The sequence below is a fragment of the Lolium perenne genome, chromosome 5 (assembly GCF_019359855.2).
Source record: "Lolium perenne isolate Kyuss_39 chromosome 5, Kyuss_2.0, whole genome shotgun sequence".
NCBI lineage: Eukaryota > Viridiplantae > Streptophyta > Magnoliopsida > Poales > Poaceae > Lolium > Lolium perenne.
The window spans coordinates 240,134,441-240,153,248 of record NC_067248.2 but is presented as its reverse complement, the minus strand read 5'-3'; the positions used below and the strand labels follow the sequence as shown (position 1 = coordinate 240,153,248).

The following is an 18,808-nucleotide window of genomic DNA, read 5'->3' as shown; positions in this document are numbered from 1 at the left end:
CTTCGCTCGCTCCCCCCCCCCCCCCCCCCCCGGGCGACGGGCGAAAACCCTAGCCCCCTTCCCTCAGCTTCCCCCTAGCTCTCTCCTGCCGCCGCCGTCGGCGTGGGCCGCCGGGCGTTGTCCGTGCGGTGCCGGTGGGGCCGCCTCTACCCGTCGCGCGGAGGGGGGCGCGAGCGGCCTCTCGATGGCGGCGGTACATTTCGGCCGGCGGCGGTCGATCTGGCGGCGTGGTATCCGCAGGTCGGCTGGGAGGTGACGCGGCGGCGCTGCCGTTGGCAGCGGGGCAGCGGGGTGGCCAGACGGCTGGCGGCGCTCGCTCTGCCCTGATCTGGGCCCATCTGGGCCCGATCTGGGCTGGGGCAGGCCTCTGGCTCCTGGCTCGACGTCATCCTCCTGGAAGCAGCGGAGGTATGGTGGCAGGGGTTGGCGACGGCGGCACACATCCGGCTAGTAGCAGCGTGGCGGCGAGTACTTGGACGGGCCAGTTTGGGCCTGACTTGGTCTCGCTATTACGTCCGGTCGACTACCGCCAGTTTGGGCGGTGGAGGTTGTTCCCTCCGGCGTGGTTGTGCTGCTGCTATCTCCGACCTTGCGCTCGCCTTATCTGTTTCTAGGCCTCGCGTTGGTGACCTTTGAGCGACAGTGACGATGGCTTCAAGACCGTGGTGGCGTACGCTGGTGGACGACAGGAGGTGGAGCAGTTCGGATTGTTCGGGGTGGTGGCGGTGTGGGTCGGGAGAAATCCTTGTCGGCTTGTCCGACACCGACGCGGCGACGCCTGCGGGTGCCGTCTTTCCTTCCTGAAGGGTGTCGCGTGTACCTCTCCCCCATCACCTCCACGTACCGGGGGAAACCCTAGGACTAGTCCGGGCAGCAGCGGCGTCATCGTCGTTTTCCTTGTTGAAGGTGTTGCTTGGTATGCGGCGATTCGGACTGCTAGGAGCGTGGTGGTACTGTTCCGGAGGGCGCAGCGGTTGCGAGTTGTTTTCATGTCGTTGCTCAGCCGTAGTCGGCATTTGTTTCTCTTATCTTTCTTTTTCTTTTTGTTTGGGCTTGGTTGTGCTACGGTCCCAGCAAGCTTGTTGTATCTTGGTTGCTATATTAATATAGCGGGGCGAAAGTCTATTTCGAGGAGAAAATCCCTTTTTCCCGATTCGGTGGTCGAGCACGGTACTTGCCGCGTGCGCTGATGCATGAGCCCTGTTTTTATTTTCCGTAAGCGCACTACGGTAAGTCGGTAACACATAAACTTCACTGAATGTTTAAGTTCTTTCTGCTGCTTTTTCAGGGAATTGTCTACCCCTGTTAGTAAAAAGAAAATATACTCCATCCATTCCATAGTACTTCTTCGCTTATAAGGTTTAGTTAAATTAAAGTTGCAAAGTTCAACTAATTATATAGAAAATATGCAATCATACACTTTGATCAAATAAATATTAGTCAACCTGTAATAAATGTACTTTCATTTTTCCTCCATTCCAAATAATTGATTCAACTTTATCTATATACACATGTTTATCTATACGCATTTTAGAGTGTAAACTGAGTCAATTAACAATTATTTTCTAATCTAGTTATATTAAATTAGTATATTATGAAACTACATTCCAAGATGCATCTAGTTATACTAATTTGCCGCTTTTGGGAGGCGTCTGTTTCCAGCCATGTACCCCAAACGCATCTCCCAAAAAAAATTAGAACCTTATTTAAACATCAAATAAACATGTTTGACAATATTGCTTTTAAATTAAACGTTAACAAACAACAAAGCAAATAAATAGAAGTTTGACTAGATCAAGATGTCGGTGCAGTTAATGCCTCTCCTTTGAGTCTCTGTAGATGCTCTACGAGATTATATTGTTGTCACGGATTTCCATATGCATGGCAAGAAAATCAGCAAACTCTGCACGTACCTGATGATCAACCTCCGCAAGAGATCCCTAACACTCGTATGGAGCAACATGACTAGCTCGACTCTTGCGGTCATTCTCGATGATCATGTTATACATGATCACACAAGTTTGCATCACCTCTCACAGTTGATCGTGATACCAGGAAAGAGTATGATACCAAACATAGCAAATCGAGCTTGAAGCACACCAAATGACCGCTCGACATTCTTCCGGTACCTGGCGCTCAGCAAAGTGGTAATTCTTCAAACCCGTTGATGCAGAAATTGTCTTGACAAATGTCGCCCTTGTTGGACAGATACCATCGGCTAGATAGTAGCCTTTGGTATATGTGTTATCATTGATCTCATAGTTGCATGGTGGAGCATGACCTTCCACAGGTTTTGAAAACACCAGAGAGTGCTGCAACACGTTGATGTTATTGTGCGATCCTATCATGCCAAAGAAACAATACCAAATCGAGAGGTCATAACCCGCCATAGTTTCAAGCACCACGCTGCAATTTCCATGACGCCCTTTGTACAAACCTTGCCAAGAAAATGAGCAGTTTTTCCATGATCAATGCATACAATCGATTCCTCCAAGCATTCCAGGGAATCCTCTCGCTGCATTTTGTGCCATGATCCTAGTTGTCTCTGCTTCAGTTGGCCCTCTAAAATAGTACGGGCCAAACTTTCCCACCACGACTCGATGAAATTTGTACATGCACTCAATGTCAGTAGACTCACTCATGCGAAGGTAGTCGTTCTATGCATCGATATGTGCTCCATATGCAAGCATCCTCATCGCGGTGGTGCATTTCTGGATCGACAAGAAGCGAGTCGTGCCAATAGCGTCGTGCTCCAGCCTGAAGTAAGGGTCGAACTCTCTCACGCCATGAAGGATTTCCATGAACAAGTCCTTGCTCATCTTATAGCGCACTGAAAATTGTCGGCATGTTTTGAAGTGTCGGAGAAGTAGTCGTTGTACATCATATTATGACCCTCCAACCTCAGCTGGGCTTCAAGTTTTTTCTTCCCGGCCTTGAACCTCCACGGCGCGGCCTCTTCTTCTTCTCCTCGGCTTCATCAAGCATTTTTTAAAGGCAAGAGATGATCGCCAAGTGCTTGCAAACATTGTCGTCGCAGGCTGCATCGCCATCAAGCATTTGTTTGATCATCTCGTTGTGGCTATCCATGTCTATGAGGCAAAACAAATAGTTAGAAATCTGTGGTGGCAATGGGGACAACGAATAGCGACTGGCGGCGCCTACCAGACAAACGTTTGAACACCTTCTGCGCACGAAGGTCGCGTTGTGGTCAGAGTAGGCGAGCCACCGACGGTGAAAAGAGAAGCGAGGGAGTCAGGCATCGTTACGGAGTCCAACGCAGTCGAAGTATTGCGTCGGTGGTGGTCGGCGATTTGAGCGGTGGTGGAGGGATGGGAAGCGAAGGAGCGAACGTGCGGCACGAAACAAAAGCGCGAAGCAACGATATCGGATATGGTCGCTGGAAGGTAGGAACTAAAAGGATCGTATGCCGCACCTAGAGGGGGGTGAATAGATGCTAACCAATTTTTAGTTCTTTTTGAATTTAGGCTTGACACAAAGGTAAATTCTCTAGATATGCAACTATGTGAATTTACCTATATGACAAGGTTTACAACTAAGCAAGATATAGCTATGCAATATATAGGGGAGATAAACAGATAGAGGTAACCGAGAGTGAAGCACGCAGAGACACGGAGTTGATTCCCGTAGTTCCCTTCCTTTGCAAGAAGGTACGTCTATGTTTGGAGGAGTGTGGTCGCTACGAAAGCCAGACCAACGCCACGAAGGCTTCACTCAGGTCTCCTGTGAGCACCGCCACAAAGGCCTAGCCCACTTCCACTAAGGGATTTCCTCGAGGCGGAAACCGGGCTTTCACAAGGTTCTTGGGGCACACATCCACAACCAAATTGGAGTCTCCCAAGTCTCTAACAACACAACAATTAACAAGAACACATCAACAACAACAAACAACTAGGGATTCCAAAATAGGAACACTAGCAAAGGGGGCCTCAACCATACGAGGGGGAAATGCAAATCGCTTCGGTGAAGATGTAGATCGGGGTCTTCTCCTTCGAATCTCCAAAGATCAAGAGCTTTGGTTGGTTGGAGGAGGAGATCTTGTGATTCTTGTGTTTCTTGAGGTGGCTCTAATGGTGATGAACTTGGCAGGATTTTGAGCAGCTTGGGGAGGAGAAAGAAGAGGGGAAATCTAGGGCCGGATAATCCGGTGTAAGTGAGGGTCGGGCCGGATATTTTGCAAATATTCGGCCCGGAAAATCCGGCCTGGTGAAGTTGATCCTGCTTCCTTTTGATTGGTTTTTCCACACAAAACAACCACAACCCTAAACATATATATTATCTGCACCATCTCATCAAACATTAGTGTATCATATATATTGATATCAAACATTTCAAAACATAATCCGAGAGATGTTCTTTCAGGAACCCACGCAGGTTTTCTTTCTGTCCGGCGTCCTGTAGCATCCGTGTGTAGCGGGGACGGGTTTGGAGCACCGGACACCGTATTGGTTCACGAGAAGAAGCTTTGAGACACGCGGTTGGGGGAGGTCAAACGTCCGACGTGCCCTAAATCTTTTTAGCGGACATTTTTGGGAAACGTGGTTGGAGATGCTCTAATTAATTGACCGAAGCAAGGGTCTTCTGCAATAGCTTGTAGCTTTGAGAAAACTTTTCTTTTAAACTGGTACATTATTTATACAAAATGGCTCAAAAACAACACTCTAAAAAAATTCAGGTTATCCTACGGTAACTTTGATAAGACTTCTACAGACATTCTCTCACGTAACTCTTCAATAGCAATAGTAATTCTCCAACAGTAGTTAGTATTTTTTTCAATGGTGCTTGTACAGTAATCTTCACCATTAATTCTTCGACAGAAGCTCCTCAACGGCCTTCTTCTGCAATAGCTTCATGGTAACTTTGAGAAAACTTTCTTTTAAACTACATCACTTGTACAAAATGGCTCAAAAAAAACACTCTGAAAAGATTCAGGTTATCATACGGTAACTTTGATAAGACTTTCTACCGTGTAAAATATATATATGCAACGGCTCAAAAAACACATTTTAAAGAAGTAACCCACTAATTAAGTCTACTAGAAGATTAGCACCATGGTCATGGCGCGCCGCCACGCCAACCTTCCTCGTAGTTGAAACAGAGTACACCACACTCATGTTTTCTGCTGCACGTGTGCCCCGAGCGCTAGGGAATCAGGCTAATGATCACACTTACCAATACTGTTGTTAAGCCTTCTGTGTACTCGTCCCAGCTACTCCTGTTTCAATACTGTTATATATCTCATTCTCGAAAAAAACAGGTCACAACGAAAGGTGATGCTGATAATTTAAATCCACAAAGACAGCACTTGCTACTCAAAATTGTATCACTAACACTGACCATTTCAGAGAATGTTGTTACATCAGGAGGCATGAACAACTCCTAGGATTCTTGCTCCCACTATTTCTTTGGTCTGAAAGACAATGGAATGTACACAGGGGAAACTAGTAATCTCTTCTTGCTGCTCAGAGTTAAAAATTGTCACCGTTCTCAACAAATGACAACAAATGCCTAACAACTAACCGTCTGTGGTCCTCATTGGTTTCTTTACCTCTCAACTCTAATGCACCTTTCATTATCCGGGAGTAGAGCCTCTCGAGCTGCGGTACCCCGTAGCCTACGGTGAGCTCCATGAAGCGCTGTTTCACAGCTTCCAGCTGTTCAGGCGTGTCATCACTGGTAGGCATGGTGGCCTCTTGGCCATTATCAGTGACCATGGGTTCAGGAGGAGAGCCAGGTACTGCGGGTACTTCAGCTGGTGCCTTGTCAGCTTCTTTTAGAGGGCCATTTGAAACTGGTCCTTCTGGAGCTTCTTCCGGGGAAGTTGGCTTTGACAAATCCACATCGCCAGGAGACCTTTCATCTCTTGCTGTCGACTCTTTGATAGTCGAGCCTGAAACAATGGTCACTTGAATAATTTTATTTTGTATCGCCACTTAAAATGCCGCGATCAGCAGATCGCAATACAGTCAGTCAATATTAGAAAATTACCTTGTTCGTTTTCAGTGCTTTTCTTGTGCCGCTTTAGCACCTCATAACTTCGTGACAGATCAACATCTGGCTGTACATTACGAAGCCTCGCGCTTGTTCTAGTAACAGAAACTAACTGAACAACAGGAGGCGCTTGGAGAATGGAGCTATCCTCACCATCCATAAACTGCAGTGGTCCCCCCTGTGCAGCAATTTTATCACAAAAGGACACCAAAGATGGGTCCATCTGTGACAGCATACCTTGCACCTGAACAAAGATACTCAATAATTACACAAACAAACATACAGGCCTAGTCAACAATAAAATATGGCGACAAGTGCCAGAACAAAAAACATACCACATCTCGGAGTTCACATGCTCTACTGACGATCCTAGATCCATTGTAATCCTCACCATTGTAAGTCTGCAAAAGTTGTTAAAAGTTTAGCAACACACTGGTAGATAAAATCATAAGAGTAGTTATAGAAGTTGTGTCATTGTTTTAGCCGACATCCTCAGAAAGATCACAACGAACTACCGCTACAGTTGTTATGGATGTTCAGTAGTTGCTTCAGTTGTAATCATCAGAAAGATCAGCATTACATTAAAACTTCGAAATACATAACATGAGTGGAAAACAAAATCCCCTAAACAAGAAAATACAAACCTTTGCATTTGAGACTATAAGATCAATATCCTTCATGAATGCTGCCCGAGTGAAGTACTCTCCAGAGTCCACCCGCTGCAAGACAGCAGCCATATCCATGGGGTTGTGAATTATTGCTCGATAGTCCGGTACTTCCTCTTCTGATACTGGGAAGTGGAATGCATTGAACCTTTTGTTATACAAAATCCTGAAATGATAAAGGCATACCTTAATCATTTCCATCTTGTTAAATACCAAGTGAACAGTACTGTCTGAGATGATACTAGTGATTTTTTGCATATGCAACAGAAGATAAGGTCTCAGAAGTTTTTGGAATCATATATTAAACAAAATTTCAGTTTCGTGGTTGTTTCAGAAGGATGTGCTTTCAGATATCTAAAGTTCATATGTTCCTCAGATATCTAATTTTTACTACGTACAACATCTTTCAAGTTTAAGAACAGAACTGCTTAGATGACAGCCCACTGTTCTCTTCACCACAGTACTGAACCATACAAATTTGTTCGTCTGGAACGAAACTGCCAAGCAAAGCTGATGCTACCACTCCTTGAACTTGAATCAACTCAACATGGATCTCAAGATTCAGATTAAGCATGAAATGGGGATTGGCCAAAGACTGGTTAGCAACTAGCTTGTGTTATATTATGGTACATAAGCGCAAGTTTTCACTGTTCTGCAACAGAAGTGCCATACCTATTCGTATTGCCTACAGTGTTAATTAATGAAAACTGAGAACAGATGGACAAAAGTGAAAAAATATATGCAACTGCAATGGAGTGAATTGCAGACCTGTTACAAATATCTCGGAGACACATTCTCATCCGACGAACAGCGTGTTGCTCAGCTTCTGCCTTAGCTTTCAACTCGGAAACCTTAGGGCCATCTACTTTCTTTGGTGCTTTTGGAAGATCGACAGAAGACTTCTGGTCTTTCGACTTGCTTCTTGAATCTTCCATTTGAAGTGAGAGCAATGAATCAAACAGTACAGTGAAGTATCTTAATCTGTCATCATCACCTGGTCGTTCCACTTGATATCTATAATAGAAGATTTTCTTGGTGAAAAAAAGATAGGTAGGATGAAATGAAGTGAATCTTAAGCGAAGCAGGCAAAACTGATCAGATAATAAATTTATACCGTGAACTAAAGATTAGCAAGCATGTCAACAAAAATGAAAGGAACGGTGTTCCCATCCTATTGGGGAGCATACCCCTTGCACATGCAAAAGAGACTGTTTCCATGTTTCTTGGTGGATGAATAATCACAGGATAGTGTATTAATCCTCCAAGCATTCATAGAGCTCAAAAGAATAAAAAACTGAATAACCAATCAGTAATAAATTATCTAGAACAATCAAGACAGTCAACATGGTACGTGTTTTAGATAGTAACAGGAGCCAAGTCAAAGCAACCCAGACAAGATCAAACAAACACATGACCAGGAACTTACACATTACGAGAAGAAAATATGGAAGCACACTCCTCTTCGAGGTCATCAAAGGCCACTGATGAAGTTCCTAGCAACAAAACTGGAAGGTTGGATGCCAACTCATTCAACAGAGTCAATAATACAGCCCTGAGCTGTTCATGTGCCTGTACATAAAAGATCAGGTGATTAGCTACATAACTGATTCAACAAATTATCAGGAGCCATTTCATAGCACCAAATTTATATCACTTGGACAGCTTCTACTAACCGTATCCCACCAAAGATGAAACTGAGGCAAGTAGAGTATGGATGGTGTTGTTCTCCTTGCTTCCCCAAAAATATGCACAAGAGCTTCTTCAGGTGTCTTTGCACTTGGATCGGAGAGAAGAGATGGCAACCCCAAGGAGTGAACAGAAAATTTCTCAAGCTCATGCAGAACAGCTGGCCCAACATGATCCTGCTAAGCGTAAAACACATTAGGAACAAAAAAGGAACAACATGACAATATATATCTATATAAAAGAGGAGAAACCCTACCAGCCCAACACCCTCAACGCCACATATCAAAAGGCGAGGCCTATAAACAAGAGAGATGGAAGATCCGTATGAAAGGGCAGCATATTTGCTAACATCTGACGATGAAAGGTAAGGAAAAACATCAGAAATACGTTCCATTATTTTCTCAAGATGCCTCTTCAAACATGGAGCAATAACTGGTAACAGTGGCCTTGAATGCACAATCGATCCCCTATGCGCAGCTGGAGTTATTGTAGACATAGCTTCCAAGAAGTGGTTTTTCTGAACCCTCACCGAGTCAACATCAATGACAAACTTGTCATCACTTGTGTAAACCTGAGGATACTTCTCTCTAAATGCTCGAATAGCAGCTTCTGTACATAATGCTTTCAAATCAGCCCCACAATATCCGACACAGCTTGCGGCAAGCTCCATCTTTAGCTCCTTTGGTGGGGGCTCCTTCCATTTCCGTGTATGAATATCCAGTATTTCAGCCCGTGCATCATAGCCAGGTAAAGGGAAATAAAACTCGCGGTCAAATCGGCCAGGTCTGCGCAATGCACCATCAATGGCATCAATTCGATTGGTTGCTCCGATCAAAACAACTTGCCCACGTGAATCAAGACCATCCATCAAAGCAAGCAATGTTGAGACAATTGAATTGTGAATCTGCTCTTGCTTACTAGATCTCACAGGGGCAAGGCCATCTATTTCGTCGAAAAAAATTATTGCCGGCTGATTTTTTTGAGCTTCCTCAAAAAGCAACTTGAGCTGCCTTTCAGCCTCTCCAACCCATTTACTAAGAACATCAGCTCCTTTTCGCATATAAAAGCTGACCTTCTGGCCAGCTTTAGAGGCAGCACAAGCTAGGGCACGGGCAATCAATGTCTTCCCTGTACCAGGAGGGCCACAGAGAAGAACTCCTCTAGGAGGAGTGATGTGATAGTTAGCAAAAAAATCTGGATACAGCAGAGGGAAGAAAACCATTTCCTTTAAGGCATCAATGTACTCCGATAACCCCCCTATATCACTAAAACTCACACTCTCGTCAATCTGCAGAGGCTGAATATCAGCTCCTCCCTTGGAGCTTGGTCCAGCAGTTTGCGCCCCTGGCATAAGTGATGAAGTACTGACTCCAGTGTCACCCTGATGACCCCATCCAGACGCTCCAGCATTGAGACCCCATGCTGCCGAACTATGCATATCCATTCCACCCAAAAGCCATGGCATACCTCCTCTCCCACTACGCATCCATGGCATGGATGGACCTTCATCTGGCTCGTCCACAAGGAGAGAATCATCTGAATCATCTGGCATTGAAAAACGAGGGCGCTTGTGCATGCGTGACCCACTTTTTTTCAAATACTTGCTGTTCTTTGGACCAGCGCCATGTACAAGTACTCTGCGGGGAGATTGTGGTCTGTGCTTCACTTCCTTCCGTGGGGAAGGTCTACGAACTTCTGCACGATCCCTTAGATCATATTTTTTCCTTCCTTCTGGCTCTTCCTCGCCGTCTTCATCATCTTCATCTTCTTCAGCTTCGTCACCTCCATCAACCTCCTCTTCATTGGCATCATCCTCTTCAATATCATTACCATTTTCTCTCTGATCTTGCGCATGTTGTTCTTCAGAACTTTCCTGGTCATCATCAGAATCTTGGAATGGAAGATGCCTTTGTCCCCGCAGAGATCTTCTAGGCCTTAAACCTTCACGGCGGGGCATGGAGTTAGAGTTAGACATTTTCTTGCGTTTAGGCCGTTCCGATGCTTGATCGTTCACTTTACTCTTTGAAGACCGATATCTGGGTCTCTGAAACAAAATGGGGGAATGTAAGCTGGTTCAAACAATAATCAGCAAACTGAAGTATGCATTGGGTACCAATGAGGCTTACAGAATTGACTATCATCAGTGAAACTCTAGAAACTCACCATAAGATCATCATCTTCCATACTGGAACTATCTGTGCCGTAGCCATCCAGAGTTACAGACACTCTTCGCTTTCGCGTTGAACGGCGCAGATTTGCTGCAACAGACTATAAAAGGAGCTATTATAATCAAGTTGCTGGCCATCTATTAGATATAGCATGCCTACAGAGAAAGGCATTATAGCCATAATGTTCAGGAATAGGTTTAGGAAGTGGCCAAATGTCCATTGTATCTGAGATTGTGCGTTCCTACTAATAACAGCTATTTTCTCTGCCATGAACAGGCAGTGGGAATGTAGAGCCAGGGATATAATGCTAACAGCTAAAACCAATAGATGAATTGATAGTAATTTCAATCGTTGACATGCAAAGTAACAGCTGACCAAAACTATGCTGTACACGGTACACCAGATAAGAACCTCAGCATATCAGATAAGAACGTTTTTCAATGATAAGAGTAAATCTCAAACAACTACTAGCATACAAAGTTGCTTACATCAGCAGGAGGATCCCGCGCAGCCGGCTTGCGAAGCATCTTCTTGGCGATCTGCGACGCAGGCGCCCGCTTCTTGTTGTTCATCTTGTTGCGCATGTTGGGCGAGTAGTAGAGATACCCCCGGCCGTAGTACTTGGGCCGCTGCCGCAGCCGGTCGCTGCTCCTCACGGGCGCCACCTGGCCGTCACCCTTCCCATCCATTCCCGCCATACCCCCTCCTTCTCCTCAAGCACCGCCGCTGCCGCCCATTTGCTCCCTGAACCAGGCCAAGCACTATTGTCAATTCCAGCCATTCCCCAAACCCTAAATCTGCCACGCATGCAAGCCAGATGACGCCGAGCAACTGCGATTCTCCTACCCGCGCATTACGAAATGGAACCCGCTGCGTACTCCGCGGACCACGAATCCCCCCGCCCCCAAAAAAAAAAAATAGGTCGAGAATTCAAACCGAGATTAGAAAAATAGCATCCGAATCCACCCGGCCAGGCACCGATCAGCTAACCGCGGCTCCGGCGAGCTCGTGCGCAGCGAACGACGCTGCACCCCCCGCCGCTAGAAACCCGAGCTAAACCCCAAAATGGGCCGCTACGACGCGCTAACGAAAGGGAAAAACTCGTAAGGCGCGCGCCGCGGGGAGCTGACCTCGGGGATTCGGCCGGCCGGGGAGCGGGCGCGCGGGCTCCGGGCGGATTCGCGGCGGCGGCGGCGGCGGAGGCGGCTTGGGGTCCGAGGGTTTGCTTGGCGTCGGGGGTTTCGAAGCGGAGGAGACGACGCCAGGGTTTCCTTTCCTTTCCCCCTCCTCTGCTGATAGGCACGCGCGGGGCACGTGATGGGGCGCCTCCCTCGCGGCGTTCACATAAGGTTGGAGTTGGTGGGGTCACTGACAGGTGGGTCCGGGTTTACGCGGGGCCCGGTGGCAGTGGGTGGAGGGGCGGCCTAGGGCAGGGATTGGATGGGATAGGGAATTTCGTGGGGGATTTTGGTGAGCGTTCGATTCGGATCGGACGGTGCAGAGGGTATTTCCAGGATTTATGGGGAGGTATATAACGAGATCCTGTACCGTTGGGGGAGCAGGGTACGTCGTTTCTCTTGTCTGCCCGACCTAGGTAGGATTCTCTAAACCCCTACCTAGCCGGAGTGGATATTCTCTCCCTCTCAAACCCACTCTAAAAAGAATCTCCTGAAAATGTTTTTCTTAGAGAAAAAGGCAATTTGGTGGTTACCATTCAAAAACTTTCAAAGTACATGTGAGAGAAACTTGAATAGTTTTGAACAAACACGCCCTCCAGAGTAGCGACTTACATGTCGGTTTTACACTTCTGTCTCGACAATCGCCGAATGCCCCTCCTTGACCTCCATGCCATCCACCAATGAATTGTGTTGTTTAAAATAACCTGACACATGAATAAAATCTTAAAAGCAATGGCACTGATATAACGACTATTAACATAAGGTATTTACAATTTGGTCATTTCTAAGTTAATGTGTCAACAACCCTTTATTCATTTTTTTTTATCATTCATTAGTTGCATACAAGAAGTTGAGTAGGTGAAGGAAGATTGTCACAAGAAAGAAAAATAAATTACACTAGTTAAAGACTTAATGTAAAGGAAATAACATGTGTGCAATAATAGTGCACAGTCTTTCCTACAATGCCACTTTTGTCGAACGATGCAAAGGTGCTCTATTTTGTTTGTCAAAGACGATAACAGACAAAACAACATGGTTTTGGATTTCTCGCCACATGGGCCCATTTAACAGGATTGTATGGTTCAAGTAATATGGGTTGTTTGGTTGCCAGCCACATTTTGCCAAGCCAAAGTTTGGCATTTGGCATGTGTTTGGTTCTTGACATACTTTGGAGCTTCCACATTTCACTATCTATATGTCCCACCAATCATAGAGTGCACTTTTTACCAACTTTTACCATACATTGTGGCTTCCAAAATTCTAGCCACACTTTTGTGGTTGCTATATTTGCCAAAGTTAGGTTTGGCAATGTGGTTGGGAACCAAACAGGCCAACAATGTAACTTTCAAATTGTCCACGTAAAAACACTTTCAAAGTGTGCCTAAATATATGTTGAGATGATACGAACCTCTCGAGAGAAGCAACTTAAAAAAAATCATATAATGAGCTTTATTTTACCCAAATAGCGATTTTCTTTCGTAAGCATAACTAATTAGGCTTTGCATACTGTTGATAGTACAAAAATGTCTAGGGCAAAAAAAAAAAAAACTTGCGTAACTTCTTTGTGATTCTCAATACAAGTCAAGTGATGTGGTAACGTTTTTTTATCATACACGGTGAAAAACAGTGGGATGATAAAATGATTTTAGAACCATAATTAAGTAGAAACACTCAAAGTTTTATTTGCTTAATGGCGCAGCAGTAATTTGTTCCTCCTGCAAAGACTACGTGAGTAAAATTACATCCAAATAAATTGAATTTCGGTGAAAAAAGTGCAACATGTTGAAGCCACGACATATGATGTAGGGCATGCTATAAGATAGGATGTCACAGGGGATCAGCTACGACACGGCCACATCCAGGTGATACGACAAACTGGCTGCGGTCAGGAAACCACCAGGCTGTTGTACTTGCTCCCCCAAAACAAGCACTCATCTCCAGTTTCTCTTTGCCTTTCCAGGCTTCCTCGTTACTCAGACAGAATTTCAGGTACATAGATACATAGTGCAGAACTGCACGTGGCTGTGTACACAAAACCTTGAACTTGTAATTCATTGGCATACTGTGGCTTGAAACCAAAAAAAAAAATGAATTTGCGCAAAACAGAATAATTCGAGACGAACTTGTGCAAACTGTCTTGCAAACTGACACTGAATACACTCAGGTGTACAAAACGGGGTTAGTGGCTTGGATGACGGAAAATACAAGCAAATAACAGAAATGCAGCATTTGGTAATAGTGAAGATGTTTTGCCAGACAAATAACAGCAAAGCATATATTTGTCTTCCAAGTACAAAGGAGTGATTTAAATCTCCAAAAAGGAGTGATTTAAAGGACGAACAGCCAGGTACAGAAAGTAGGGCGAAATGCAGATATTCTCTATGCTGTTGGTACAGAAGTATTTGCCAGTGCGCTAAGCATAAATAAAGCATGACCAACAGATATGTTGCAGAATTTGATATATCAACTCAAACGATGATGGTACTTGAATTCTAAATCTCTGGACCCAAAACTGGCATGCGCTTTTTTAGCAATTTAGCGGATCAGCTGTACATGTATAACCTTGCCAAGGCCCTGAAAAATACTAGGACAATCGCAAGTGATCTACAGCAACTTTTCTCGAGCATCACATACTCCAACTGTCATGGAGTTTAACAATGACCTCCATGTCACTTCGTGCTTTCAATGGCTCAATCGTCATCGTTTTGCTCATTTTCATCATGATTATTGACCCCGTAGTCAACCCATGGGAGCAGTGATTCGAGGAAGACCAACGCAGCATTTCGCCCCGCAACTTCACGGCGGACACGGAGTCTCTCAGGCCCAGCTTCTTGTTCAATGGGTGGCATATCATGTGCCATTCCTGGACCCATTCCTGGGCCACCCATTCCTGGACCAACCATAAATGGCCTTAGTTCTTCCGGAGGGAGTGATGGTGTTGTGTCAGAGAAGTCCGAGACAAGCAGATGAGAATACCTGCAAAGTAAGACGCAGCTTATCAAGATTTCTTCAACATAGTCAAGAGGAGCTAAGAATCAATATCCCGAACATAGATAATTACAACAATATGCAATGAACTGGAAAAGAACTGCCGCCAAAACTACACTATCTTACTCTCGAGTATAGGTGGCACCGACTGCTTATATTTCAGTTATCCTTTCATGTAAGTAACATGCACGACTAACACCACAGATCCAACACTGCTGATAAGTTGAGATGGAGTTGGTAACCTAAACCGTGAACATTACAGTTTTATACAGCCTTTCAGATGTAGATGCAAAATCTACACCTCAAAATGCTAACCTCAAAATGATACTTCATAAAAAGTTATCATACAATACTGCTTCAGTTGTTGGCAACTTAACAGGAAGAAATAAGCATCAAAAAGTAATGATTAAAACGAATGAAAGGCACCAGCAAAGAAGAATGGTCAACAGAATTCCAACTGGCATGCAAAGATTTTGGAGCAACTTACTCATTCTTTTCTGAAGAAAATGCCTCTTTCCTAACACATGCCCAGTCCTTGGCTTCTCTGCTATCCTGCTTCAGTGATTCGATCACCAAAAGAGCAGCTTCTTTGAGTAAGTTCTGAAGTTCCGGGAATCTCCACATGATATAATGACGTTCAACATATATGTTAATCACATGCTCAAGTGAAGGGCTTCCTGGCTTTGCTGATCCAAAGAATGCATTCTTAAGTATTTGGGTCCATGACGAGTCTTTCAAAGGAGCCTTGTCAACAATCTTAGAAAGCACCAGAGGATGAAGCATCAATGCTTGCTTCATGAGGTCAATAGCTGTTGATTTATCAGCATGAGCAGAAACATCCTCGGATGCCGCATCACGTTCAAGATAAAACCGGGCAATGGCAAGAGAATAAGAGAAATTGGGGAACAACCAAAGGGAGTTATCACACTGGTACTCTTCAGCAAACTGTTCCAACCATTTGTACTGCTGCGATCTTAGAGCAAAGTAATCAATGCAAAACAGAGCACCCTTTGGGTCGTCAGAATCCAATGACAAAAGGAATTTGCAGGCCTCTAAAGCTGAACGATGGCAACCACGCCTATCCAGATTTTTCATATGACTGAAAAGGGCTGTAAAAAATGGCTTATTTGTGTCATGGCTGTATTTCAACTGGTAGTTGCCCTGCAGTGGACCAAATAATGGATGCCAAGCACACTCAAGTGCAAATAGACACTTCTCAACAGCATCTGCTGAGGATTGATGTTCTCCAGAATATTTGAACAAGTCAGCAAATGTTAACAATGAGTCTGGGTGATAGGGGTATCTTGCTAATACAGCAGCGATAGCATTGAGGTCATTGGCTGATTTGGCAGCTTCAAACAAATCCTGCACGTGGCTGACAGAAGGATCATATACATACCTGCAAGAAATAAAAAACATGGTTACTTAGGAAGTCAAGAACTCTAGAACAGATTTCAGCAAACCTACTTCTGAAATTTTACTACACCTGTAGTACTGCTTAAAGCTTCTTAAAATGAACTACAATTGTAAGCACAAGGAGTACCAGTGATGCTATCTGTGCCCATACAAATTAGTGATGTACTGAATTACTGAAATGATGGCAGGACAAACAATAATAAATGCATAATCACAACGAAACAATATTCCAGCTTGAGCCAGAAGTCAAATTCCCCGTGCTTTGACAAGGCTATGTTGTCCTCAAAGAACCCTCATCTAGTTCTATTACTAAGAAATCAGTGCATAAATGTCGTGGAGGGAATAACAATTGCATGATGCGTATATAAATGGCCCTCTGATGGACTGTCTACTTGCATGAATGCATGTTCAAACAAACACGGTTACCAATTGTAGATAATGGGATATATAAAATAGCCTTCTCTGTATTCAATCAAAATTAATTTTTGGCTATGGACGAAACAAGTTGTTCTCCTAGTATCTCAGCAAAAGAGAACCAAGTACTAAAATTTTTACATACAAATATAGATCATATTACCATGCACAGTTCAAAGTAAAGGATATGACCTCACCTGAAGTAATTCAAACTACCCTTTGTCTCAATAAGATCCATTGACATTAACTTATCCCATGGTGGCCAGAAGCTAGGTGGCGATACAAGGAGGGTTCTTCTAGGATTATGTGCTGCACGCCTGACACCACGTACTTGCCTTGAAGGGCCAGGCACATTCCGCTGGTTTTCAAGTGAATCCACTACCTTTGATCCAAATATGCGCCTCATCTCATTTTCAGCCTTGAGGTGCTTGGGATCAATTGCGAGAACTGAGGATGTCCCAACAGTGGTTTCGCTTGTCTCAATCTCCTTCCCAGCTGCTCTGTCACTTTGATGAACTTTTTGTTGGATGGGCTTCTTTTCAATAGATAGATCTTCCAGAATTGAATCCAGCGACTTCTCATCCCTTGACTTCGCTGAGGCTGGTGGTTCTGCCTTGCCCTTCTTCTTCTTTTTCTTTGATTTCTTGTTTGTCTCAGGAACAGCGCTGGTAGGCTTCTTTTTCGTAGATTGTTTCTGTTCTGGATAACTCACAGTTTGATCGGCGTCCACTTCATCTTCCTGCAGTGGAGTAAAGAACGTAAGATTAAAAGCAAGTCATCAATCATGGTTGATACATAGTATAAAATACATGAGTTATGTAAGGCTACATCACATGGTCTAGATCAATATTGATAAACATGATCTCTTATTTCTTTCACCTTGTCATAAAAAATTCAATGCAAACATGCATCACCACAAACTAGTGGTATAGACACAACCTGAGCAATCCCCTAGCAAGCAAACAGACAACCAACTCCTAATCAACAGAACAATTCTCAGACTCCATCCTAGAAGCCACTCCATTCATAAGGGTATACAAGTTGCAGTTCAAGCGGGGTCAAAACTACTGACCAAATTGCAACAACAGACCACTAGTAATGAATTATGATTCTAGACAATAAGGAATAGTAACAAACACAGATTACACGATGCAACATGTATCCCTTCCAAATTCCCTCGGTGCTACTAGAGTTCTACCCTTAATGAAAACAACCTCATGTGCACACAAACAACGAATCCTGTCTATTGCCTCTTCTTCTCCAACACTAAACCATGGCATCTCTAACACAAGCACAAGGATCAGCGGGCATCTGCTCGCATTCTACCAATTTTATACAGTCATAATATAAGATATGGCACCACGAGCGCCAGCACGCATGCTCTACGGCGATTAGACCGGGGAAGCAATCCGGAACCCAAATAAACCCTAACGAGAAGCGCGCGGTGGGGAGAGGAACGGACCTTGTCGTCTTCTGCCTCGTCGTCGTCGTCGTCGAGGAGATCGAAGGGGTTCCGGGCGGCGACGCGTCTCGGGGAGGCAGCCTCCTCCTCCTCCTCTTCTTCATCCACCACCACGAGCCCGCCGTCGGCTGCGGCGGCGGGGTCCTGCGGGGAAGCCTCCCTCTCCTGGAGGACCCGACGGACCAGCCTCCCGGACATGTCGACCTCGGCGGCGGCGGCGAGCGGGAGCGAGGGTTAGGGTTTGGGCTCGGGCGGCGGGTCGCGAAGCGAGAGTTGGAGATGGAGACGAGGTCACGAGGACGATGAGTGTTTTGCTATGTTTTCCAGGACTCGGGAGAGGGGCAGATCGTGATTTCGGCACCGCAGAAGGGTGTTTCTGGAAGAAGGTCAGTTGGCACGTGGCAGGCGTCATTTTAGGGTTGAATCCGATACTGTGCGTATATATAATAGTATGATCTACAACTTTGTAAACAACAGCAGCCCTTATAGCTCAGTGGTAGAGCGTCAGTCTTGTAAACTGAAGGTCCGTAGTTCGATCCTGCGTGAGGGCAATACATTTTTCTTTCCTTTTTCCAGCAATAGACTTTTTTTTGCGCTCCCCAGTTCTCCTAAAGAGCATGTCCTCTCATGCCTCCTCCAAAGCGATTGAAAACGCACCCGATATTTGACCCCTTCCACTCGTACCGCAAAGCACTTTTTCCGTCCGATATAGCCTAATACGCTTTTCAGCGTCTCGAGCTTGTCCCCGCTACACAAGAGACATTGCGGGGGCGTCGGACTAAACCAAAACCCGTGTCGTGAGTGATGGGTTAGTCTTGTCAG

At 45.0% G+C, this 18,808-nt stretch overlaps 2 protein-coding genes and 1 non-coding gene across 4 annotated transcripts; 1 reads left to right on the top strand and 2 right to left on the bottom strand.

Annotated features, from left to right (window-relative positions):
- Positions 1 to 5,327: 5,327 nt before the first annotated feature.
- Positions 5,328 to 11,819, bottom strand: LOC127302419 (ATPase family AAA domain-containing protein At1g05910). Of its 2 annotated transcripts, none has more exons than XM_051332877.2 (11): positions 11,659 to 11,819; positions 11,017 to 11,272; positions 10,524 to 10,628; positions 8,617 to 10,404; positions 8,348 to 8,536; positions 8,101 to 8,243; positions 7,443 to 7,688; positions 6,654 to 6,840; positions 6,345 to 6,410; positions 6,007 to 6,253; positions 5,328 to 5,923 (listed from the first exon to the last, which is right to left on the bottom strand). In XM_051332877.2, the coding sequence occupies exons 2-11, from the start codon at positions 11,224 to 11,226 to the stop codon at positions 5,487 to 5,489; spliced, it is 3,618 nt and encodes a 1,205-aa protein (XP_051188837.1). In that variant the 5' UTR covers positions 11,227 to 11,272; positions 11,659 to 11,819; the 3' UTR covers positions 5,328 to 5,486. The 2 variants fall into 2 exon arrangements, with proteins under 2 accessions (XP_051188837.1, XP_051188838.1); XM_051332878.2 differs by having other exon boundaries at positions 5,328 to 5,908; positions 11,659 to 11,818.
- Positions 11,820 to 14,007: 2,188 nt separating this feature from the next.
- Positions 14,008 to 18,313, bottom strand: LOC127302418 (uncharacterized). Its single transcript, XM_051332876.2, has 4 exons — positions 17,987 to 18,313; positions 16,722 to 17,263; positions 15,182 to 16,093; positions 14,008 to 14,682 (listed from the first exon to the last, which is right to left on the bottom strand). Exons 1-4 carry the CDS (start codon positions 18,182 to 18,184, stop codon positions 14,397 to 14,399), a joined length of 1,938 nt encoding a protein of 645 aa, XP_051188836.1. The 5' UTR covers positions 18,185 to 18,313; the 3' UTR covers positions 14,008 to 14,396.
- Positions 18,314 to 18,465: 152 nt separating this feature from the next.
- Positions 18,466 to 18,537, top strand: TRNAT-UGU (transfer RNA threonine (anticodon UGU)). Its single transcript has one exon. It is a non-coding gene; the product is annotated as a tRNA-Thr (tRNA).
- The last annotated feature ends 271 nt before the right edge of the window (positions 18,538 to 18,808 follow it).

Bases quoted from the DNA above. Each gene is read 5' to 3' on its own strand.
- LOC127302418 (XM_051332876.2), bottom strand. From the start codon at position 18,184: ATGTCCGGGAGGCTGGTCCGTCGGGTCCTCCAGGAGAGGGAGGCTTCC. The intron at 17,264-17,986 runs GTCCGTTCCTCT...ACTCCACTGCAG, and splicing joins ACGAGGCAGAAGACGACAAG to GAAGATGAAGTGGACGCCGA. The intron at 16,094-16,721 runs GTGAGGTCATAT...TATTTCTTGCAG, and splicing joins GGTAGTTTGAATTACTTCAG to GTATGTATATGATCCTTCTG.
- LOC127302419 (XM_051332877.2), bottom strand. From the start codon at position 11,226: ATGGCGGGAATGGATGGGAAGGGTGACGGCCAGGTGGCGCCCGTGAGG. The intron at 8,244-8,347 runs GTTAGTAGAAGC...TTTTATGTACAG, and splicing joins TTCATCTTTGGTGGGATACG to GCACATGAACAGCTCAGGGC. The intron at 6,254-6,344 runs GTATGTTTTTTG...ATCTTTGTTCAG, and splicing joins CATGTGAACTCCGAGATGTG to GTGCAAGGTATGCTGTCACA.